The following is a 25,406-nucleotide window of genomic DNA, read 5'->3' on the forward strand; positions in this document are numbered from 1 at the left end:
AATAAATACTGAGTGGAGTAAAGCAATGCTCTGATTAAACTGCTTGGTTCCAAATGCTTCCTTTTGTTAATCAAGTCTGTAGAATCCAGTATCTGTCCTAATTTGAACGGACATAATCGCACGGCAGGGTGTCTATTTATCGCTCTGGAGTCCAGTCTCTGACATAGATGATGCCACACCGCCAGCTGGGTGGCATCTAGTAATTGTTTGTTTTCTATCATAAGCAGCTTAGCACCAGGATTATCAGCCACTACAAGTGATGTTTTTGTGTCACAGCAGGAGAAATGGCTTGCATCTTATTTTCCAAGCCACAATATGAAGGTTAGGTCATTACTCCCTCTTGGTCCGAGGTCTCGCTCTTCTCTCGGAGCTGACAGGAGCACCTGTGCTGCTGTGCGAACCTGGGCGTGGCTCGTTTATTGTCAAGGTCAAAAATGGTGCGACCACAAAAGGGCAAAAGAAAGCCTCAGTGCTGTTCGAACACCTGTGTGGGGCAGGTGAGCCACAGACTGGAGGAGTCGTTTTCCAGCCTGAATAGTTCAGGATACGTTTTCAACCACAGGACAGTAAGAATGTCAAGTGAAAATGCAGCAGCTCTAGAAAGCCACCTCTCTGGGGATTAACAAAAATAAAAGACCTATTTTTAGACAGCTCTCACAGTTAGAAAGTAGTTTTATGATCTGGGAGCTGAAGCAGATGAATGCCTACCTGCTCGTAGGGCTGATGAGTAACACACCTTGGCTTTTTCGGGGACTGAGTCATGAGTCGATGAGGGGCTGTGTTAGTAGCACATGTCTCAAACTATCATTTAAATGTTCATCGTTCCATCTCCTGAGTGTGATAGCATGTATATTTGGGTCCTCATCAGTGTAACCTAACCGGGGGTCTGACTTTGACCCTCTTCCTCTACTCTGTGCCTGTCCTGAGGTACTAACTGTGCCATCTGAGCCCCCATCGACTCCCTGTTTCCCCGTTTAGCCCAGGTCAGAGCCCTGCTGGTAACTCAGGAACAGAGCTGTATATCGAAATTCTAACTCTGCCACAATGTGTCTGCAGCACCAGCATTTAACATTTGTCAGTTGTAGTTTGTAAAAGGCTTCTTTTGTGACGTCACACACTCAGATATTATATTCTGTAGAGCCTGAATAATACTGCATTTTTAAATCCAATTGAGAGTTTCCTCTTTGGTCCAGATTGAAATGTCCCAACAATTATTAGGTGGATTGCCATGATTTCATGGTCACTACAGTGTGTCCCAGTGACTTTGGTAATCCTCTGACTATTTCAGTAGCAGTAAAGTGAATATTTGGGGGTTTTAGTGACATGTCTTCATAGCTGTTGGTGTGGTTGATTGATTTGTGATGAGATTTGGTTCAGATTCACGTTCCCCTCAGGATGAAGGCTTAACCAGGGACATCTACAAGACATTGATGATTCCCAGAGGATGAATCCTAATGACTTTTATCACCATGAGGTTGACTTTTCTCCCCACAACCGTTTGATGAATTACCATGAAATTCGGAAGTGTTTCCCTCAGGATGAATTGTAATAACTTTGGGGATCTCTCCTCTTTTCATCAGACCAAAAATGTGACATGTCGAATACTTTGGCTTATGACTAAATACCTGAAAAACTGATGATATTCCCATTAGCATCGGCTACTTTTTGTTTAGTGGTACTATGCAGTGGCACCACTGTTTCTAAATGACCACCAACACATCTTTGAGCATTTCTGTGCTGTGATTTCTTCTTAGTTATCGGCCAACATGCATCTATTTCTGCAGCACGCTAATATCAGCTGATGTGATACCCAATTCCACCCGGCACTGCTGCCTCTGCTCAGATGCCGGCCTGACGTGACCAGTTCCGTGCCTCAAATCCACTATTTTAACACAAATGCTTGTTCATAGTATGACGGATTATTTTTAGCGGCAGTGACGAGTGAATGCTAAATTGAGTTATTTTTGTCCCAAAGTGGGCCAAAGCGTTAGTGTGGTCAGACACGCAGCTTACAGATGGACTGATGGAGGTTAGTGACTTCACCTCTTTTTTTCCCTCTTTCTTTTTTAATCTGTCGTTACCCACCTGATGTTCCTCCATTCTCTCTCTGCTTTTGTTTATTCTGATCTTATCATCTTCTTTCTCTTCCCTCTCACTCTCTCCATTGACCGGCTTTATCTATTATGCATCTGTTAATGGGCTCACTTCGACTTCTCACTGCAGCTCCGCTAACTTGTCCTGTAAACACACACAGCAGGTGTGTGTGTGTGTGTGTGTGTGTGTGTGTGTGTGTGTGTGTGTGTAAATGTGCAGAAGCGCGTAGACCTGACTTTACCCTGTTGGCCTCTGTTGCATCACTGCTTTCTTATCCGTTTTATCCCATCTGTCCGTCTGTCTGTCTGTCAAATAGGCTGTCTCTCTCTGTTTCTATGTGTTTGTGCCTGCCCCCGCCTAAGCACTCCAGGTAGAGTAATTCACTCCAGTAATAACTGGTGAGGATGTAGGTTACCCACCAACAGTGGCATTTCGAAAGACTCCAGATTAGTGGGGCTTATGGCTACCTGCTGTTCACTCTCTGTCTCTCTGTGCCTCTCATTGCAGGTGCATTGCTATTTGCAGCTCAAATCACTCATCAGAAAATCTGTCATCATCTAATTAATGCCACTGGAAGGTGGCGTTCCGAAGGCCGATGGAAGTAATGGTGCTAAGACAAAATAATGAATGCATAATTGAAATAAATAATTATTAGCTGCAGACCTACATTGTACTCTCAACTACGTCCTTGTCTTCCTTTGTGTGTGTGTGTGTGTATATGTTTGTATGGAGGATTAATGCATTGGCTTCTCTGTCCCTATAAATAAATACAATTTCATTCAGCCACGTTGGCTCCTGCAGGGCTTAAGTAAAGCAATAAAGCACTCACATCAATGATATTTTTTTGATTAAGCAAAGTGGGTTGTGCTCCTCTGCTTCCTGCACCACAAACCCCATTCCATCCATCCTCTGTCTTTCCATCCTTCTGGTGAGTTCATAGGATAATTAATTTTGCCATTTCATGTCTAGGATTAATTGAATTGGTCATTAACAGGTCTGCACTGTGTGTGTGTGTGTGTGTGTGTACGCGCACTGGTCAGTGAGAGAAAGTGGAATGTATGTGCAGCGACTGATAGTGACTGTGGTCTCCTCTCACTGTTAATGGGTCAGAGAGAGACAAAGAGCTGTTGTGTCTGCATGGGAACCAGAGAGCAGAGATGGGAGGAGGACAAAGAGATGGAAGAGGTGTTAAGACAAGGAAGTAGTTGAGAGTACAATGCCGGTCTGCGATGAATGATTATTTGTTTTCATCATGCAGTCATTATTTTTACGAGTAAGGCCAAGGTAACACCTTCAAATTATGGGATTTAAAATGTTTTGTAGCATTACTGCATTTTCCATTACAATAGACATTTTGGCGTGTAAGTAGGAAAAGCACAGGTGTTAGCTCAACCTCATTGACATGACTGTGTGTGTGTGTGTGTGTGTGTGTGTGTGTGTGTGTGTGTGTGTGTGTGTATGTGTATATGTGAGTGTGTCACACCAAAACATAGCAGCATAGTTTTTTAGGTGCTGTAAGATTTAGGTGCTATAATGCTTAGAATTGTAGGGAAAACCCTGATTTTCATACATTTCATCCACATTTTGTTGTTGTCTCAATATTCTGCATTTTACAGCAGATTCCATGATTCTGTCCATATTTTTCTCCATCATAGAAATGGAATTCAGATATCATTAATTTTATTATTTACACCCGATCCCCCATTAGTTTCCACAAAGTTGTAACTAGGCCTCATGGAGTCCACACTAACACAACAACAAATAATGTCAGTATAAGACCAGAAATATGAGCCAAATATAAAGATCTCATTGCAGCTAGCAATTAGCTGAACAGCAGGAAGTATCGTTGAATCACCTCTTCAAGCTTGGAATCATGGAATTGGAAACTGTGGAAACAGTGTGTGATATGATAGAAATGTGCTCAGCGTTGTGTTATGTGTTAGAGAACAGGCTGCAGTGTGTATGTGGCAGCCTGCAGACAGCCTGTGTGGCCCCTCCTTGGGTTTAGTAATAATGGGGCCCTGGCAGGCAGTGGATGAGATTACTGGTGCCCATCTTTATAGGCACCCTGAGGCACATCTGAGGTCATGATGAGGGCAGAGACAAACACACAGATAGTTGTGCACACAAATACACACACACAAAAGCAACCATGCAGACTTACACTGTCTGCCACCTTCCATAATAGTTTTTTTGCTCAATGTGGAGACTGGAGATATTTAGTGAGATGATTGCTCCATCTAGTGGTCGTTTGCAGTCACTACATTTTTAAAGGAGGAAGCACAGTGAGCAACATGTTTGAGTGCTTGATGAGCATTTCTGAAAAGGCATTGTCATAGTAGGCAAAGATAGCCAAGTTCCCTGGCAAAATGGTGGAATATTATGTTAAAATAAATAACTGAGAAATATTTTGTGCAACATGTTGGATCGTCATGTTTCGTAAGAGCCTTTAACAATATTTATTTCATGTTTAGAACAACATAAGCAACTCAGAGGGAAAAGGGTCACATGAGTCAACACTCTTTTTGTTTACTATTGAGTAATAGTGTGAGGGGAAAAAAGGGTGGGGTATTGTGAGCCTTTCGGCAGGAAAAGAAACTTGAGTTTCAGGTCTGTTCAGGTGAGCTGGTAGACCTGGTGGGTGTGTGTCTTCCTGCATGGGAGGATTTAGTTTGCGTGCTCTGTAATGGTGCAGTGGGAGTGCCCGCTTGCTGCGTTTGAAGTTGTGTTTCTGTAGCAGGAAGAAAGTGTCCTGGTAAGTCCCTGCACAGCTTTTGTGCCTTTCTTCTTGTTGTTTTCATGATCTGCATCTGTATGTCTCATTCATTCGTTAGATCAGGTCTCATCGGTCTTACTCACCCTTAACTATGCTTTACAGATGAATTTCTTTACGAGCGATTTTTAGATCTTTCTAACAGGAACACTGTAAACACAAAGCGACTTTGATCCTCAATTTCTTATTGTTTGCTACATTTCTAGTTAAACACTAATGCAGTTAATATAAGCAACTTAACATGTCACACATGCAAAGCACATAATGCCAGAATAACCCTGTTGTTATTTTGGGTTAGTCTCAAGTGAAAACCACACAGCTAGCCTGGAAGTGTGATAATCAGAAGATAATGTAGTTGTAATGCCTTTAAGATGGTTTGATGCATCCACCAGACGTTCATTGTAGTATTCTCAAATAAGTATCTACTACACCAGAGGCTCAGAGTGTCACCTTTCATTTCTTGGATTCCCCTGACTCCTATTCCTCCATATCAGAGAGCCCTGACTTCCTGAAACATCTTTCCATTTCTCTTGTAAATTAGATGGATCTCTCTTTAATGCTTTTTTTTTTTTTTAAGTAAGCTACAATGACACACTCCAGCAACTTGTGTGTTTAGGCGGCTGAAGGCGGAGAATGACTTCATGTCTCTGAGAAGACAACACACATGTACATACGCATAAGCAGATGTATTTTATGTGGAAAGACTGGACGCTTATGAGCAACATGTGGCAGAGTGATTCTGATCCTGAGCTGTCAGAAAATCCCACCTGAGACAAAGAGAACTCACTTTCCCCATTTCTCTGTCAGCCTCTCAAGTTGGATGAAGCCATTCTTGTTGATGTGTACTTCTCTTCGTCATGGTTTAATAGCATTCACTGATATCCCACATTTGCTCCCTTAATCTGTTTCCATATGCTTTTTAGTCGTATGCATATAGTTCTTCCGATTGCTCATCGTTGTTACTGCCCCTCCACAGCAGTCAGTCATTCCAGGACCAGCAGCCGTGCCAGGTACCGCTGAGTCCTAATTTAAGCAGCCCCAATCCCTCGTAAAGCTAACGGCTATTAACGAGAAGTCGTATGGCGCACGCCTGAAAACACAACCCTGTCTCGCCAGCGTCATGCGCCTCATGCTTAATCGGAATTGACGCGGTGACATTTTGGCAGCGCTGCGCTGAGGCAGGAGAAAGACATTATTCAAAAATGTGTTTTTCCACAGAAGAAACAGAAAAGGCAAAGGACTGCCTATGCGGCGCTGGCATCGGGAGCTTTTTCGATTTTCTTTTCTTTTTTCTGGAAACAGCATTATGATTTCAAAATGTCATGTGGATGAACATTCCCCTCGACCACGCTTTAATACACTGCAATTATGCACAGTCCATTGAAATGCAGTTCCACCGTGTGCCTGTGTGTAAATGAATGTTCGCCTTTACCACAGTTGGATACACTGCAATTATACTCTTATGATTGTGTCATGTATGGTTGTGTGCATGTGGCTGTAACTCTATCTACTTCTGTCTGTCTGACTTTGCACTTTGCGGTTCCTACAAGCCAATATGATGTAGAGTGGCTGAAATACAAATTGATTTTACATCCAATCTGTCTTCACAGCTACCCCATACCAATACCCCAAAGCTGAAGCTCACCAATGGGGTGTGAAGTAAAAGAACATGGTTTTCCAGGAAAGGAACAATTATATGTTTTCTTTTGAATCCATGTGGTAGTACATCACTCGTCCTCTGTCTCTTCAGCCTAGTTAAACTCGACCTCTGTCTTTCTACACAGCACCACAGCACAAATATATGAAAGCCTCTGTCGCGAACTGGAAGGTTGCATACTTTCCAGTACGACTTTTGACTTTTTTGTGGCCACACAATAGCATAGAAAACAAATAATGTATCTTCAACATGCAGCAGATTTTTTTAAACACAGTGTATTGAAAAATTTTGCAAGTCTGCAGCCTTGGATGCTGCCATGATGCAGGATTGAGACGTAGTAGGCAGTGAGTGGATTTACAAGATAGCTGGAGGTTGGCGCTTGCGGGATACTTCACTTTTTTTCCCCGTAGCCCGTTTTTGGTGTTCTGTTTTTTCCAGCTGCAGCTTGTGGGTTGTCCGTCGTATTTGATTTGATCAAGTAACAAAATATGGCATTGAATGTGTAGACAGATTTGAATGCCTAGTCAGGTTTGTGTGCGTCTTCTTTGATCAGATAAGTCCTTGTTTAGAAAAAGTTTGGAACAGTTTGGAACTATATTATTTAGACAAAGTTCTTTTATGGCTGCTTGTGTTTCGATACAGTTTTACACCTGGAAACTTTGTTAAATGTAACCCCCCCCCCAAAAAAAAAAAAGGTAGGTATCAGCAGTAGCCTATTGCATCAGCTGTAAGTGTGTGACTTAGTGTGAGAGTTAAGGGTAAAGTAGCTTCTTGCATCAGGCCAAGGTTAGAAAGATTTGTGAAGACAAAAGCAGCAGCACATTGGACAATAAAACCTGATCTCGTTCATTTTATAAAAAAACAAAGATAAGTGCAGAACCAAAGCTTCACAATGCTGCAACAGACAGTACAGAACTGGAAACCTGAGCAGGTGTCACACGGACTGCCAGATAGATCTTCTATCGTCCAACCAAGGACCAGTGTAGATAAACTCATCAGACTGCAGCAGATCAGGAGATGTTGAAGCTGGCGTAAAGCTTTGGAGCTAACTGGTCCTTTGAGCTGTAACCAGACCAGGTGTGACAGGGGTGGCTTTGGAAGGGTGTCCGTCATGCAATGGAGAGGATCAGTGTCAGTCATGGTGGCCCAGTAAAAAACTCCAGCCAGTAGCTGGCCTTCCTGTCAGTCCGTTTGGGACAGTCCAGGACAAAAAAAACCCAATACCCCAATAGCACCTCAGGGAGGTTTCAGTGGTGCTGAATGGCAAAGGTGATCTCTGGCATGTCCTGTGGTAATACTCCCCGTCCAGGTCCAGTATGAACGCAGAACCAGTCCACCCAGTGAACCCTGTGAACGCTTCAGAGCATGACATGTTTTTCTCCTCCTTTCTATTCCTGATGAGGATCGTGTTATCTTTTGGCCAGTTGCTTTAAACGGGAGGTTTCCATTGTCCAGTCTACCTTTAGAAACAAGGGAAGAAGCAGAAGATTCTATCGTAAAGCTGATACAAAGTTCTAAACTCAAAGCATACGTTCAGATAGTTGATAGGCTCTTAAAAACGACAGGTTGCAGTGTTTTTCACTGTCATTCATTCACCTCCTGACTCTGTTATTCCTCTCACTAGCTTCATCAACATCCTGCTGAGAGTCAAATGGCTCCACCCATGCCCCCTCCCCTTCCCCCCTCGACTGGATGGACAGGCTTGTTTTTGAAAAGAGAAGAAGAATAACAGTATTCTATAGCAGTGTTTCCATTCTTCCACCCATACATCCATCACCCTGAGCTGTTTTCTTTTAAAATACGGATTTGACCTCAGGTTTTACACTCAGAACAAGACTAAGCAGACACAGACAGTGTCTCCTGACATCCATACATACAGGTTTTTGTTAGGGAGCGGTGCTTCAGGTTGCGTCTCAGCTGGGTTTTTATGGAAAATGTTCCCTGTAATAGTCAAAGTCCCCACTAGATGGTGGCAGAACCATTTGAAGATGTCAGACTTCACAGGGGTAGATGGAGGAACACCTCTTTGCAATTAAGCGTATCCCATCTCTTGTCCACATGGCAAAATGTCCCGTTACTCCCCCCATGACCATCTGATATTGTGTGATCTGAACAGACACGGTCAGAGCATTCTGACAGTGGGGAATGTTTCTTTAAGTCTGTCTGTTATGATCCTTTTGGGCCTTTTAAAAAGTCCCAGGTGTTCCCAGCACTGCGACATGCTTCCTGGCGCTCGAAAGCTCCTCAAATGGAAAGATGGATCCTTCCTCAGATTGGGGAATATGTGGTCATTCCCCTTCGGATGCAGCAAAAGGCAAACGACTGGTATTACAGCGCGGCATACCTGAAGAGTATTCATGTCCTTTGTCTGTCCTTAAGTCTGCCATTCCAATCACAAAGTCTTATGACAAAACCGTGCTGTAGCACTGTGAAACACTGAACTGATTTAGCATGGGTCAGTTCTCTTGGCATGAGCTCAGTGGCTGTTAGGTTCAGTCCCCTGTTCAAACCGGCCTGCTGGAGAGATTTTGTGGTCACTGCTCGAGGCGCCGCTGTCCTTCTCTGCTGGTCCCTTTAACCTATTTTATTGAAGAATGCAAAGGGTTGAACAGCGCTGAACTCCCATTTCACCAGGTTTTTCGTTTGCACTTTATGCTCTTGCAAAGCTGATGCAAACGACTCACAAATCTGGCCTACAAATTGGTGCTGGCGTGACATAGTAGCAGGGTTTAGAATTCGTCTCCCAGATCTCCTCTCGTTGGAAAATCTATCCTTTCTTAAGTGCTGTTTGATGAATGCACCATATTTTGTACATCTCAATCCAGAAGAAAAATATTCTTTCTCTGATATGCTCTCAATAGCTTGATTACCTGCTCACTCAGGCATCTTCTAGACTGTATTTTCTAGATGCCTTTTCCACAAGGCTCCACCTGGGGTCTGCTGGGCCCTGAGGTGAGTTCACATCACAGTATGTCAGACAGGCGTGGTAGCATTTTGCTACGTGGGCTGTCATTTTGGCAGGTTTGAGCCTCGACCTCTGCCTGTGTTTGTACACGCATGCAGGGCAAAACGCCAGGAAATAGTCACTCCTGTGCAGCTGTCACTGCGGGGGCCGAGTGAGAGATTCTTTACAGAAAACACATTTGTAATGAATTTCCGGTCCGCTTTTCGGCCTGCAAACGTGGACGTGAAGTCACAGCATTTCGAACTTCATGTATGTGTGGCTTACACCGCCCAACCATTGACGGGGGTCCCAATGAGCTGGATTGGCGCAGGTGTCTTGGCTGTCCCTGTCTCCTGTCAAGTGGTTCTGAGTTAACCGCAGCACACTGTGACTCAGTGTCCACCCAGACTCAGCTTTTACAAGACTTATTAACATGGGAGACACATAATGTAGGTTATTTTAGTGCTGGCATTTATTTTGTGCATTTTCTTCCAGTTAAGTAGCTACTAACAGCACCCCAAGGCTCTACAGTTTAGGTTACTGAATTTGACTGGGCCACAGCACATGGGAGCTGACATATAATGGATCATTAAGCTGCATCTTGTAAAGAGCCGAAGGCTCAAGCCTAATTGTTTTCCATTCTCCCCTTTTCAAACAAAGAATTTCTGCTGGTGGTAGGACTTTACTGGACAAGGGGACCTGTTGAGGGTTCTTGCAGGCTTTTGGAAACCTGTTAAAGGTTAAAGAGGCCGAGAAGAGTGGATGGCCTGGGACCGAGGGCATCCATTGAGATCCCCTCAACAACTCACAAGCAGATTTAGAACTGTCCATCCTGCAGTGACAGCACATACTAGGGCTGCAGACAAGACCAATGCACGGTTCCCTCAGAGGATGAAACAAACACAAAGGATACATCCACAGCTGAAGCTGTGACAAGGTCCCATTTAGGTTTCAAGCCACATTACAGCAGAACAGCTTTCAGAGCTGTTTAATAGTGTTTTTTACATAGCTAAGGCAGAGTCCTTTCAGTGCCTATCAAGTTGACTTTTAAAATATCAAAGCCAGGTGGCTGTAGGCCTGATTATCTTTCCTTGTTCTGGGGATTTACCAATATTAAGACTTGATTGAAAGTAAAGTTGGGTCTATAGGGAGTCAAGTCATCTCAGTCCAATGAGGTTTAAAGTCTAAGTCTTACATCCTCATTTTTCTGACTTTAGTCTGGCTCCAAGTCTTGAGTCTGCAGCTCTGCTCTGTACTTATATCTGTCAGGCTGTTTTCAACACATATTAGCTGTTTTCCTCAGGTTGTGTTTACCATACACCACTGTGTGTGTCCACACATGTTCATTCATTGTGGGGGGGAGTTCAAAGAGCCTCAAACTTTTATTTGTGGTCTACATCCCACATATTCATTATTCAGTATTCATTCCATTATTTATGAAGCAATGGTCTTCCACACCTGATTTTTCGCAGGTCTGTAGCATTTGCTTACTTACTTGCTCTTCATGGATAAAGTTTCCCTTGATTCTGCTGGATGTTGAATAAAGTGTGGGATAGCTGTGTGCGTGCGTGTGTGTGTGCGTGCGTGCATGTGTGTGTGGCTCTGTGTGAGTGTGTGTATATAGGCTATTGACACCAGGTGAGGTGGTGTTGGCTCATGTACAAAGCAGAATGTTCAGCAGCTTAGGAAAATAGTGTTTGGTTTTAAACACCCAGAGTCAACTTTGAATGTACTATCAACACACACACACACACACACACACACACACACACACACACACACACACACACAGTCAGTGATTCATTCACTGTCAATCGTTGGCTCACCTACACACAAATACATATATCTGATATATTTGCTAGTATGGTAGGTATTCATATCCATGGCTATGGGTAGCTATGAGATCCCATAACACACACTCAAACACACACACACACACACACACACACACACACACACAGACAAAACACAGTAGCTGACTGACACACACGTGCATGCGGCCATTTGACAAGCAGGCTCTAAAATCTTGTTCTCTTGCAGGGGTCCATGGCATAAAGCCTGTCCTCAGATTCAGCTGGTCCCTGGGGGGAGCCTCCGAGGAGCTCACTACTCTGACGCCTCACTGCCATTTTCCACAGCCTGAGGGGAACCAGGAAGCAGCCGGCAGGAGTCATGCCTGCCCTGGCCACTGGAGCCGGCCATGAGCCAGGTACAGACCCTTCGGCCAGGAACACAATCTGAAACATGAAACCAATAAAAAACGCTTATAAAATGTGGGTCTTCCAGCAAAAAGTACAAAAGCATTTTGTTACTTTGATTTTACGTCCACCATCAGCACACAAAACAGAAGGAAATTAATGCAAGCACAGAGTGTGATCCCTCCCCTAAAACTAATATATCTTTATTTAACTGTCAGCACAGTCTGGTTGTGTGCCCACCACTTAAAGTGGCACTGAAATTGAATTTCAGATTAGAAATGTATTACTCTTAACTTGTCTAAGACGGCTTTTTCTCGCCTGGAGTGGACCCTCTGAAACTGTGGTTGGAAAATACACCATAAGTCCATTTTCACTCCGTTTTGTGCCCAGCCAAATGAAAAACACACCACTGCAAATACACCATGCATATCGTGCAAATTCACACTTTAATAACTCAGAGCATAATGTAAAATATGTGTACAGCATTACATCTCTTTCGTCATCTCGGATCTGTGTGTTTGTGTGTGTGGGAGAGACTGTGTGACTGCGTGACGTCAGCGTGAGGAACACGTCAAGCTTGTCAACGCAGAGACAGCTGCCAGAAATCACCACCTCTTCCCTCAGGAACACTATCCTCCTCTCAGTGTGGCTTAATGGCTGGCTACATCATTACACATACAAATGCACACACGCGCAGAGGAGCAAGATAGCAAAAGGACAAAAGGAGGACGGACATTAAGTCCCGCTCTGATGGATAAAGAGTGTGTGCCTTTCTGGGTCCAGACTTTTAACAGAGTTACCGTAGCCCCCGTCGTCCTGGAAATTTGTGCAGACAAAGTAGAAAGCCAGACCGTCAATTACGATTAGAGTCATTTTGGGCAATTACCGGCAAGGGCTCAGGTTTCCAAATAAAACACGTAAAGACTCCTCCGGCCCATCTCCGCTGCTTCCCCCTTGATGGTCCTGTGAAGTTGTGTGCGCAGGTGAAACATGATGAACATTATGGATGAACTTTAGGTCACTGATCTCCAGGCCTGGTGAAGTCACAAATGCTTGTGGCTGGCCTGGCATTGGGACGACCCGGCATTGTACCAAAGTTTACACAGAATACTGGTAGTGTTACTCTTGGTATCATAATAATTCTGTTGATTTAAGGGATACAGCTCCCTTAAGATGATGGAAAATCTGTCATATTTATGGTGCACTGCTCGAGACAAACCTTTCAGCTCCATCTGTTCTTGGTCAGATCATTTGGCGCTTGAGACTACAGCTTTAAACAGTGTGTTAAAGACCGCAACATGCCGAAAATATATAAAGGAATGATAGCTGACTTGAGCTGAGTAAAATTCTCTATTGAATAACCTCTTCTCTACTAATACTCACTTATTAAATTACTCTAATTATACTTATTATTGCTAAGATGTACAGCTATTTAATGCTATTTGAATACCATTACTGCTGCAGGAGGGATCAATATTGGATTTTGTTTATTGTAATTTGTGTTGTAACGCTGACTGCATTACAGTTAAATGATAGAGCTTATTTGAGTGTACTAGCTCCGTGTAATAGTGTGTTGGGGTGATGGAGATGGAGACACATTTGATTACACAAAGTCATCAAGCCTTGATCGTTGGCCATCTTGAGCGGTTTACTATAAAAAGAATATTTTTTGCATTGAGGATTATCCGTAAATGAAAAGCACTATTCAACACAAACAATACATAAATAAACAACAGCACACAATGAAGGAGGGGGATTCAACACCATGCTAACTTGATAACATGTAGAAGTTTTTCCTAACCAGTAAGGGGAACCAGGTTCCAAAATCATTCCCAGGATCAGACTCAAAACAATAAGAAAAAAAAAAAATTAAAAAAGCATGAGAAAATGTAGCTGAAGTGAGGGTGTCGAAATGTTGGTCGTGTCTGATTTAAATGCAAATTTGTGATGTCTAAAGGCAATTCTGACTTCATCCGAAATCCCTCCGGGACCATAATTTCTAACATTTATCTATTTTATTTGCTATTCTTTACATACCGAGACTGTTTAAAAGTTCAAGTAGTCAGTTTGCTGCTGGGAAAAACCCAAGCTTATGAATCTTCCACTTCAGCTCTTGTACCCCAGCTAGTAAACAACAAAGTGAGAGACTTATAACCGTGATTCCAAAAAGGTGGGACGCTGGGTAAAACGTAAATAAAAACAGAATGCAGTCATTTGCAAACAACAATTTTTTCAACCTTTAAACAATCATGTGTTCACAAAGTGGTGAACCTCACTCCTTCCTTGCTTGTGAACCACTGAGCCTTTCCAGGATGCTCCTTTCATACCTAATCATGATACTATCACCTGTTACCAATGAACCTGTTTACCTGTGGAATGTTTCAAACGGGTGTTTTTGGAGCACTTTCCCATTCCCAGTTGCTCCTGTTCAGAATAAGCATATATTTACAAAAATCAATGAAGCTAAGTATATTGTCTTTGTCCTGTTTTCAGTTGAGTATATGTCAAGTTTTCACATTGTTTATGTTTTACACAGCGTCCCAACTTGTTTGGGATCTGGGTTGTATATTCATAATTGCTTATGTTTACTTAATGACTTCATTTCAGAAGGACTTAGCTGCTGGGCAGTGCCACATCATTAAGATTACAGCACCCTCTTACCCACAAAAAATAGTAACCTCTTGAAAGATGTTATCATCTTTGTATAGAAAAAATCTCAGACATACAGCGTTACATAAAACGTGTTACACTCCATGTGATTCAGCCAATGATAACTATGTTCCTCATGTGTAGTATAGGTCATAAAATATCTGGCACAGTTTGTCGCAATATTTTTATTTACAGCAGAGGATTTGAGCTTGAAGTGGCTGACATGTCATTTCAGTTTAGAGGACGTCCACATCAGCTACAGCAGCACTCTCTGCGTAGTTCTGGATATTTGGCATGTAGGTAGCGCCACAGCAGCCGAGCATAAATCCACAGAGACAAACCATACCTCCTCCACATGCGGTGGCTGGCAGTAATTACAGAGACATTACAGTATCTTGCCAGTACCATAGCTTCTTTTCTTTAGCAGTCCTGCCATCTGCAGACACCTCAACACCAGCCTCACCACACACACACACACACACTCACCGAAGATGGAGTGTGCTTGGGCTTTTAACATAATGGGAGAAAATATTATCATTAAAATAACTATTCTTTAGTAGCGGCTCTCCTATTTCATCACCAGATTTGGGCAGGAGACTGTGTAAGTGTAGATCTTATTAAAATGCTCATTATTGGAGTGTTTGGAGAGCAAACACATGGGCAGACAAACGGAGGGCACGTGTAAGATCATACCATCTCTCTCTTTCTCCAGCTCTATCTCAGGCCCAAGTCAACAACAGACCTCTGTGTGAATTAGATTCTAATAAATAAAACCAGAAAGTGAGAAAATGAACTTGAAAAACAATAAAAAGTTGGAGACATGGCTTTAAAATACGACCGCGGGGAGTGCTGGAGAGGCTGTCCTGGTGATTGGGTTACTGTGGACTCATTTCGCTGTGTGACTTTTAGGTTTTTCATAAATGCTTTAGAAGCAGATTAATGACAGGGCTTTAGTTGATGATGCTGGCCCTGCTCTTGGTGTCTGAAACATTTTGTCTGAGTGTATCCAGTCCCTACTCTCCATCCATCAACATCAGGAAAACCCGGCGTGAGCTTATAACGCTGTTATTTGACAGTTTGTTGGCTGCTATTCTTGAGATCTAATACACAAACACGCACTCATTCACGTTCAAACACGGCGGCTAATAAGAGCCAGAAAATTAGCTTTTAATTGTGCAAACACTTGACAGGACTGATAATGGGGAGCCTGCTCCACAGAGATGTTCAGGTGATCAGTCAAAACTCTGCTCAGATTAACCTAAGCACTCTGTGACCCCCCGCCCCCCATCCCCTCCAACAAAGCTATGCAGCTGCTCTTTTTTTCTCTCCTCCAGATAGCTGCTGTTTAGTCATTTCTCCTCCTGTTCAGCTATGATGGAGTTTTGTTGTGGGCTCAGTCGGGGACAGATAACTGTTACGCCTCCGCTCAGTTTGGCTCAGTTCATCTCAGTTTATTTCAGCTCCCACTCAGGGATCTACAGACAGACAAACCCGGCCCACTCCTCTGTCTGCTACACACCATTTATCTCCCTGCCTGCTGAACTCCGTTAGATGCGAGGTTAAGTTCTGAGGGCTTTTTTGTGGTTGTTGTTCTTTAAACACTGTGTGGGTGATTGTGTTTTGCTGCATTTATATTGTAGCCTATCAGAAATCTCTACCAAGCCCTAGAGCATCACAGCATGTTCAATCAAACACAAGGACAAACTGCCGCCTCTCTGTTAAAGGCTCTCATAAATACTAACACAATTAGATTTTGCTTCACTTTTGTGATTTGTCTTTATAAGAGCACTGTCGGAGGGAGCTTGAGATCTAAGAATTTCATTACCGGTGACTCTTTCATCATAATTGTTGTGCGCTTGACGATAAAGAACTTAAATTTGAACTTGAGGAATGAATGTTGAATTTCAGCGTTTCATTTCAAAATAGAAGTTAGAATGTTTTTGACGCCTTTTTTGGCAAAATGTATCATTGTTTTCCTCCTTAAATCAATGCCATACAGTACCACACACTAAACACTTCTCTGTATGCAGTGACGTGTTGGACTTGCCCCATCACTTGATGAGGGTTGTACAGTAATGGCAGCTCACTGTCTGCAGATGGTGAGCTTTCTCAGTACTCCTAACGTCTCTCCCATCAGAGACCCTCAGACTTACAACATCTGGTTTATGCCATTCAGAGGTCACTGAGCCTCCTGGAGTGAGAGTGGGTGTTTGCTCCTCGTAGCCCCATTTCCTCCCTGCTTCTGCAGTTATGTGATTGCAGTTTTCTGGTAGTGTGGTTCATGTGTGGGGGAGAGGTAGAATGGGGTGATATTGGAGATTTAGAGCTGGAGACATCGGAGTGAACAGCAAGATCTAAATCTCACTTGCATAGTAGTGGACGACACCTATCTGTAGTCCGGCATGTTTCAGATGGGTCTATATGTAGAATTAGCTTGCATTGATGTCTGTCTTATATATCATGACTCCAACTCTGTCATTATCCTGAAAACCTCCTGAAACAATGCCAGTGGGCTGCACGTCCTTGCATGCAAATCTTGCTATCTGTGAATGTCTTTATCTGTGTTTCTGGTGAGGGTCCTGAAGATGAGTGTGACTGAGTGTGGTTCTGCAGTTGACTGGGCTCCACTCATCTCTGGGACCTTTGCTGCCTCACTTGGGTGGCCACGAGCAGTTGAGTACTCAGATTTGTCGTTGTTGTAGATTAAGGCAGCAGCTTTTACAAAGTCTTTGCAGCAGCATCCATATTTGAAGCATTGCAGTCCAACACAAGCTCATTGTGTTTGATGATATTGAACTTCAGGTACTTTAAACTGTGTTATCTATATTGGTGCCAGCCTCAAAAATGCAGAATCTGTCAGACTATAATTTCTAGCTATGACTGGGTCATTTTCTAAGAAAGCTGAAGCCAATGTTAATCAACTGAACTCTCGAGGACCTGTATAGAATATAGGTTATTAATTGAAATTGATTGATTTGAAGTAGGTGGTTTTAACTGCCCCGCCCGATACTGCTGCCGAGTCAACTGCTTGCTAACAAGCCCCCCGTGTGACATTCTTATCACTGTATGGTGCCACTTAAACCATACACCTGAGACCAGACCGAATCCTTGCACGCGCACTCTCGAACAGGCACTTCTAAGGACACCGATGCCCTTTTATTAACCTTATTAAAGTTAACTGTGTTATTCCAAGCCATACCTGCGTGTTCTATCAAGGTTTATGGCCCCCTCACACCATTTAAAGATAAGGGTGGTTCAGCCATGCGCAGCTGCAGAGGAGGTGGGCGACACTCGCATGAAAGACTACACATGGAAATCTTTCGATGGGACAACGCTTTTACCAGATACACTAATAACTTACTGGCTCCATGTGTGCATGTTTGTGCAGGAGCGATAGATGAGCGATTCCAGCCATCTTATTCTCTCCAATCTCAAACACCCCCTGTTGGAGAAGGCGATGGCTCTATAATGATACGGAGTAATGAGATGCAGATATTCCTATGGTGAAGCACTTTGTGACTTCACTGCATTATGACTTCCACATACACATGCTCTTGTGTAGGACAGATGCATACATAGAAACACAAATCTCAGAATAATATGAACGATATGATAAGAATACAGTCGTATTTTTGTCAAGGTTAACAGTAAATTTTTCCATCCTGATGTCAAGAATCCAGAGCATCTGGCCTTGGCCAGATTCAACTCGTGGGAGACGTTGGGGAGGGTTGGGGGAGGACTTTGCCTGTGTCGTGGGGGCGGTGTTCCTCTGGGAGCTTCCAGCCATTTGTCGTGGTCCCTGGCCAGTTGCCAGGTCTGTGCCGCAGTGATACAGTACCGAAACACAAGGATTTGTTGCCACTGGAAGAGCTCCCTGTTTCCAGTTACATCAGAACTAAAATTTCCACATCACTTCAGCAAAAAAATAAAAGGGCAGTCAAAGGAAGCAGATGTAAAAGAAAGAAATCAAGTGGCTGCGACTGAGAGTGAGAAATGATGGCTTTTATTTGTTTGAATACGAAGAATTCTTTCACTTTTTGTTGAGGTGGGATGACATCCTTCACTGTTTCCTTCCAAAGCACACAGGGTACTAAATCGGTCATTGGCGGGCAGGACATGCTCACTTGCATTAGAAAGAACCTGAAAACAGCTTTACAGACCATGTGCTCTGTTTGACAACCAGGCCATGGGATGTTGAGTAATAGCCTGCAACTTTGAGACTGAGACAGCAAAAGATTTAGAGCCTACATTCAAAGCACAAATTTTCATAAGTGCTGCTATTAATGTGTGATCAGAATGAAGCCTTTCAGGTGGTATTGGCAGGAGTGCCTCTGATATTCCTGCAAGACTTGTAAGAAATAGTTGCTGGCCATGGCTTTGGACAGAACATGCAGGCCTGTGCCAGGAAGTCTGCTGCTCTTCCATTGCCACAATAAGTCGAGGTGGCAGGTCATTTGGATCTGGCCAAGTTGTTGTGGCCTCTGTGTTTTGTCTACCACGTTAGAGTGAATCCAAGCTTAGCCGGCTCGGACTTGGCCAAACAGCAGCCTTTCATCTACATCTGAGTCCTGGATGGCCAGTGCCAAACGCAGCCTTCCCACGGACTTCAGGACCTTCCATCCCTGAATCCAAAAAACACCAGACTGGCTCTCTGCTATATTCTCCACCCTCCACATCTCATATATCTGTCTTCCATGATACCATCTCTGTCGTCATCTTTTCGTCTGCCCAGATACTCTTAACCTTTTTGTCTTTTCTCAATGTTTAATTCTCTCTATTTTTCCTCGCTTTATATATCATATAAGTTTGGGAAGCAGAGCTGGAGGGAAGTTAAACTACTCAGACCTGGACAAGAGACCAAGTTCCCTATAAGTTACTGCACTTTGGCCCTATTGCAGGTGCTTCCACTCAAGCCTCACTTGTCTGCAGTGTGATTGTTAAAGCTGTTGTAGCCGAAAAACACGACTGGCTCTTCAGGTTGCTGACAGATCCCGCAGACTATATGCATTCAATTATGTTGATTAGACTTGTACTTTTGTCCTTAGCTCTGTTTTCAATGTGCTGACAGGGCTTTGAAGTGTACAGTAAAGGTGTGACGAAGCAAGGAGCAGAGGACATGTGAGGCACTCACTATGTGGTATGTTGAAAATGCGATTAAATAAAGTAAATCCTTTTTGAAAAGCTTGGCCAATCGTGGCTATGACATACAACTTTGATAAGGTCCTGCAACCCTGGATTCTTCTTGCTCTACCTGAAATGAGGCATGATCTCAGTAGAGGCCACGGATTCTTTGTAGGCCCTGAAATGACATGCATCCAGAGTTCAGCCTGCGGTAGTGAAACAGTCGATATATGATCGGAGTGACGGTTGATTGCACCTGGACCGACCCACTGTACTTGCTGAAGTCATTTTTCCATGCCGTGGAGCCCTAACTAACATCTTGCAAAAGCCACTTCTTTTTTTTCTTCCAAACGATGGAGCTATTCAGAGACTGTGACACTGAAATATCATTGAAGATGATATTGGAGGGTTCAGTCCCGTGACCTTTTTTAATGTGGAGAAGTGGTTTGGTCTTTGGAACTGGTAATGGGAGACTTGTGGGCTTGAATGGAGCGCAGACTCCTGCTGTTACGTTCATGATCGAGCCTTATATTTTACCTCTCTCCACGGTCTACCACTGTTATATATCCCAAGTAGAACGCTGCTGGACTCATTGTAAGTTATGTTTAAGGACTGAAGCGTCTGCTCAGCTAATACATCTTGTAATACTATATAATTTTATGTCTGGTAGGTGATGCCGCACCAGTCAAATGGTCACTTAATCTTGCCAACCAATGCACTCTATGATGTTCCATGCTCCTGCTTGCTAGTTGAATAGAAAGGAGGGTTTAAAAGGGGGTCAGGCACTGGTCCTCTGGACTGAACAGAAGCTGCCTCGGGCAGTGGGCCGATGACATATTCTGTCCTGTCCTGTGTTGGCTGTGAACAAGGGGCCCTAAACACTTCTCCTGTTATTTGGCACCTGACTCAGTTTAAATCTGTCTTCCCACCCACTGTCTGTCTAGAATTTCTCCCTTTGGACAAAAACTTGTTTACATTAGTGCAAGAATCATCATCGCAGTAATTGTTATTTCTTGCTCTTCTCCAAAGTCTTTTCATGGTGCTCTGTCTCATCTTTGTCCTTAGTGTCATCAGTCTTCTCCTTCTGTCTGCACACATGCTTTAATCAGATGTTATTTATGTCAGTCTGTATCTCAGATGTTGTGTTTCTTCACTTTATCTTGCTCCAGTTCATTTTTCTCTTTGTTTTCTGTTTCTTTCTTCCTTCGCTGGGCTTTAGGCAGCCTTTCCTCCACTCTCAGATGGAGAATAAGGAGGTAAATCAAGCCTGGAGTGGATTAGACTACAGAGTCTACAGCTGCTTCTTTTGTTGCCACCTCTGTCTGCCACCATTTTTCTGTACAGATGGGCCTCTAGCATGTTCATAAGGCAGTGTTTGAAATAGTGACCTGCTAAGAAAGCTCCCACATGTTGTCACAATTCATCCCCCACCCCCCAGCAGTCTGGTGAGCCTATTCCTGAAAGATAAATGAGGGAGGTCAATAACTCATTCAGCACCTGGGAGAAAGTGCAGGAGACAGGAAATTGAGTCGAAACCCAACATTCATTTCCTGTACTCGAACAAGTTCATTTTCACCAGACAGACAGTTCGTCTTTCTGTATGTAGTTCAGTTACAAGATCCCGTCATGTCCGTGCTGTACAGTCCACCACAAGTTATCAACAGACTGATGACTTGTCTCACAGCCCATGTGGCCCAGTGTGGCATGCATGTAAACACTGCCCAAATTACAATGTTATGGCGAGGGTCACATTTTACAACCATGAAAATTCTGTGTTGTCAGATGAGTCCCTGTAATTTCCTCATCTCGCGCTGCTCTAGAAAAACCCCTGAGGTCTTTGACCTATGTGACTAGTAATTTGATGAGTATCATGTTTAATGCATTGCATTGTCTGGGATTTTTTTTTGTGTGTTTTACATAAAAGGGATCTGTGAAAAACACTGTTATTTTCTTTAACCGCTGTGGAGGTGTGGGCGTGAGAGGGGAAGCGCTGCTTGGCAGTTAAAGTGGTCACTTCCTCCGTACGGGAAGCTTCGGAGGCCCTGGCCTCTCCGCTTTCTCTGAAGACTGTTTCGGCAATCCCGCTCAACATTATGCTGGTCTTCAGGACCTTTGGGCTGGTCCAAAACTAGCCACAACAGAACCTAGTGGTCTACTACAACACACTGCCAGGTCCACTACACACAGCCGCCACACGAGAGGGTCCAGAATAGTCTGGCCAAAACAAATCAAATGAAGCCAGACTAGCCCTGCAAGAAACAAGTCAGTCCACCCTTTCGTGGTGAAGGTTTGGCACAATCTTCTCTCCTTTATTCTTCTTCTCCCCTCTCTCATTTTGTCTCTCACTGTCTGTGCTGGACACAGTTTCTGATGTTACTGATCTATACATGTGTCCATGCATCTGGCGCTGGGTTTATTTCTCTCTCCACTTTTTATAGTGTCCACACACAGTGATTTTACCACCGCTGTGGTTGTTTCTTGGCTCGTTTCCTCTCTCTCTCTTTCTGCCTCCATTTCTGCTCCACTCTTGTCCACCCATACATTCTCATATTTAATTTCAGCTTTGCAGAGTCCTTGTTTAGCTCTTGGCTCCTGTACATCTCTTTCTGTTGTTGTTTGAAACTGGGTTTTCTCTGGTTCAGAGGGTTCAGCCTGACATAGTGACCCCAGAAAGCGAGCGCAGTCGCAGCTTGCATTTTATCTTTTTTCCCCATTATGGTATTATTTCTGATCAGCTAATGGAGCTGATGTGTTTACCATAATGTGTCATTGGCACACATTACACAACTTGGAGGGGGAGGAATTGTTGTCAGAAGGAATAAAGAATTGAATCATTGAGAGTGTAGACAGGAGGGGAGACTTCGCACCTGGGGAGAATAATGCTTTGGGACTCTCACTCTCTCCTTCCCTCCCTCGTTCCCTTCATCTCCTCCTACCAGTATCTCTGCACTGCCAATAGTAATGACATTCCCATATCTCTCCCTTCCCCCCTCCCCCCTCTCTCAACGCCCTTCCTACACCCCTCACCTCATCCCATGTCTCTTTAAATCTTTTTTTTTTTAATATATTATGTGAGATGTTCTGCTGGGAGTTCCAACTTGTAAAAGATTGAGTGGGCCAGCTGCCCTCAGACAGGTTTGTGTTAGCTAGAAGGTTTCTGGTGATGAGGACCACAGAACCCGGCATTGGATGATCACATACCAAGGACAGTCACAAGCTTGAGTCAAAGCAGGGGGGTCGCTGCAATGACTGGTGCACATGTGTTGTGTGTAAAACCTCTTGTTCAGCGGCTTTTCCTCTGCTTTGCTGTACGTCTTTCTTTACCGCAGAACTTTTGTAGCAGTGAGGTATGAGGCGCTAACACTACACAGAATCTGGGTTGTGAGCTGAAGAGCAGCGCAGGATATCATCTTGATGTATCCTGTGCGTCTGCTCAACGATCTCGGAGACTCAAACCCCAAATCGCCTCCAAATGGAAAGCAGAGGGTTGAGAGTGGCAAATGACACTCCATCTATCTGACTGCCCAGCAGCAGCAGCAGCAGCAAGTTAGTCAGCCGTGGCTCTCGCTCCAAGTGGTCGGAGCTGCCAGCACACACTTGCTCTAACCCAGTCAGAGAGCCCGCCAGTTCAGCCAGTCAGTCATTCATCCGGCCAACGACGTCAACCATTGTTTTCAATCAATCATACTCGGCTACGAATTACACCAGTTGCGTCTGTGGTGCTTTTTTTACTTTCTCCGTCCTCTCTTTCGCTCCGTCCCCTGATGAAAGACACTCTCAGAGAGGTAGCCAAGCCACTCAAGTTTGTTTTGACATTTCAATGGCTCCGTTGTGAATGTGTTTAGAGTTTCCTCACATGATCACATGTTACTTCAAAGGGTTTCAAGCACTGTGTGGTTGTGTTGGAGTTTGAATCTGGGGGGGGGCTTTTCTGGTGCATTTGTAAAGGGAGCTTTGAGGCATAATACCCGGCTTGACTGCATTCTGTCTGGTCCTGACCTTTACTATATCCACTGGTTAAGTGGATCACAGCCACACTGAAGACCAGACCAGAACAGAACAACAAACAGGTATCTGCTACTACTCTCCATCAGTTTTGCTCCAGGACTCTGTTGTGTTTGGAAGGAACCTCGCTCGCTCGCTCGCTGGTTTTCTGCTCTCTCCCTCTGAGTGCTTCACCTCCCCTCAGCTTAATCTTGAAACCATCAGCTCCCCAGTTTGGTTCCCTGTAAATTGAATTTGAAATATTCATTCATTTTATAAGCCGGGTTAGTAAACCCCGAAAGGCCTTATGATTTCAGCATGTGTTGTGCTGAAGGGATTCAGATTCAGCTATGGGACTGTTGATCCATGCAACCTGGTTCTCCCACTGTCACCAACAAACGTTGCTCTTGCTGTGGTGATGACCCGTATGCAGGCCACATAGGCCTGGATGAATCTAAAAGCTCATGACATCCAATGGTGCACAGCCAAGCCTGTTCACTTCACTTACCTCAAATCCAGTTCTTTTAAGTGCAAGAGGTTATTTCAGAACAGTGCAATTCCATTTTAGGCTTCCAATATAGAAAAATATTGACATAACCAGCACAACAGCCGCATAGAATTTGTCCTGACTACTTCTTCCAAAACTTCTGTTTAGCAAACACACGTGCACCTAACTCCACAAATTGATTGTTTGCAGGCAAGAAAGATGTGTGGATGGAAACCCTCCTGAGGCATGTGTGCCATCTGTTCAGTTGAAAATGAAGAACATCAATATTGACTGTTTCAACTGATCAAAAAGTAGAATTTCTAGCTGCCTGGCATTAGGTTTCTGGAGTTGCTCCATATTGGGGACAGCAGTGTTCCTCAAACAACAGGAAAGGCAGGGACAATAGTGGGAAGTAAAGGCTGCAGGAAATGCTTTATTGCTTCTACATTTCCTCAGTAGCATGAGAGTGTTTTTTCTGTAGCTTGTAGTACTTTCAAATGTGTATATTAAATTTGGTGTATATTTAGATGGGTGCATCTAAGGAAGAGAATGAAAAGGTGTGTTTCTGTGTGCTTGTGTGTGTCTGTGTGTGTGTACACACCTGTGTTCGTGCATGCAAGAGATTTAGCCTATACAAGCTCTAATACAGGCATTTCTGTGCATGTTTACAAATGCATATTTTGTTTTGTCTGTGTCTGGACTGTGCGTGTGTGGGTGTAAATGTATTCCTGCACATGTCCAGCACTTCTTGTCTGTTTTCTGTTTTTCTGTGTTCTTTTATGTTTTATCAAACTGCATGTGTTTTTGTGTGTCACTGCGCACGCATGTGCTTATACCTCCCACTGCTATACTGACCCTCTGTTTCCTCTTCCCCCTGTCTGCAGGCCTGTATGAACTGCTGGCCGCTCTGCCCTCTCAGCTGCAGCCCCATGTCAGCCGTCCAGAGGACAACACCTTCCTCCAGGACATGTTTGGAGAGAGAAGCCTCCACTCGCTGATCAAGGTAAAATTAAAAAAAGCACACCTCTTTCTCTCTCTTTCTTGGAGTTATGAATAAGTTTTTCGTAGTGGTTCAGTTTATGGATTAATACCCATGTTGCCGTTGCCAGAGCACTGCAATTGTCAAATAGCAAAATCATATCCATCACAGTTGAGGTACTTAAGTTCTCTATAAATGCACACTATGAAATTCATGTTTTATTTGAAACATAGAAGATCATGTTTTTGCAAAGCATGTGCTCTTTACCCAGCGTATAGTTCTACTAACATTATGTAATTTAAAGAGAGGGTTCAATAATCATGGATAATTAACTTAAACTAGCAACCTCACCACACTATTATTTATCTTGCTTTTTTAAAATCTCAATAAATTAAAAAAAGATGTAAAGTAGGAGATGTTATCACAACCTCAGACCAGACGGACAATATCTATTTTAACACTGGTTCTGGCATCTCCCTCAAATCTCCGTTAGCCGCCAGTACAGTCACATCCTTCCTCT

At 43.6% G+C, this 25,406-nt stretch overlaps 1 protein-coding gene across 5 annotated transcripts in view; it reads left to right on the forward strand.

The window, feature by feature from the left end:
• Positions 1-25,406, forward strand: part of mpp7a (MAGUK p55 scaffold protein 7a) — a 123,766-nt gene that overhangs the window by 18,453 nt on the left and 79,907 nt on the right. For all 5 annotated transcript variants that reach the window (XM_076761429.1, XM_076761430.1, XM_076761431.1 and 2 more), the window contains exons 2-3: positions 11,509-11,677; positions 24,792-24,910. In XM_076761429.1, coding sequence (XP_076617544.1) covers positions 11,641-11,677; positions 24,792-24,910 — 156 coding nt within the window. In that variant the 5' untranslated portion in view covers positions 11,509-11,640. The remainder of the gene's footprint in view (positions 1-11,508; positions 11,678-24,791; positions 24,911-25,406) is intronic.

Source organism: Chaetodon auriga, chromosome 21 (assembly GCF_051107435.1).
Source record: "Chaetodon auriga isolate fChaAug3 chromosome 21, fChaAug3.hap1, whole genome shotgun sequence".
NCBI classification, from domain to species: domain Eukaryota; kingdom Metazoa; phylum Chordata; class Actinopteri; order Chaetodontiformes; family Chaetodontidae; genus Chaetodon; species Chaetodon auriga.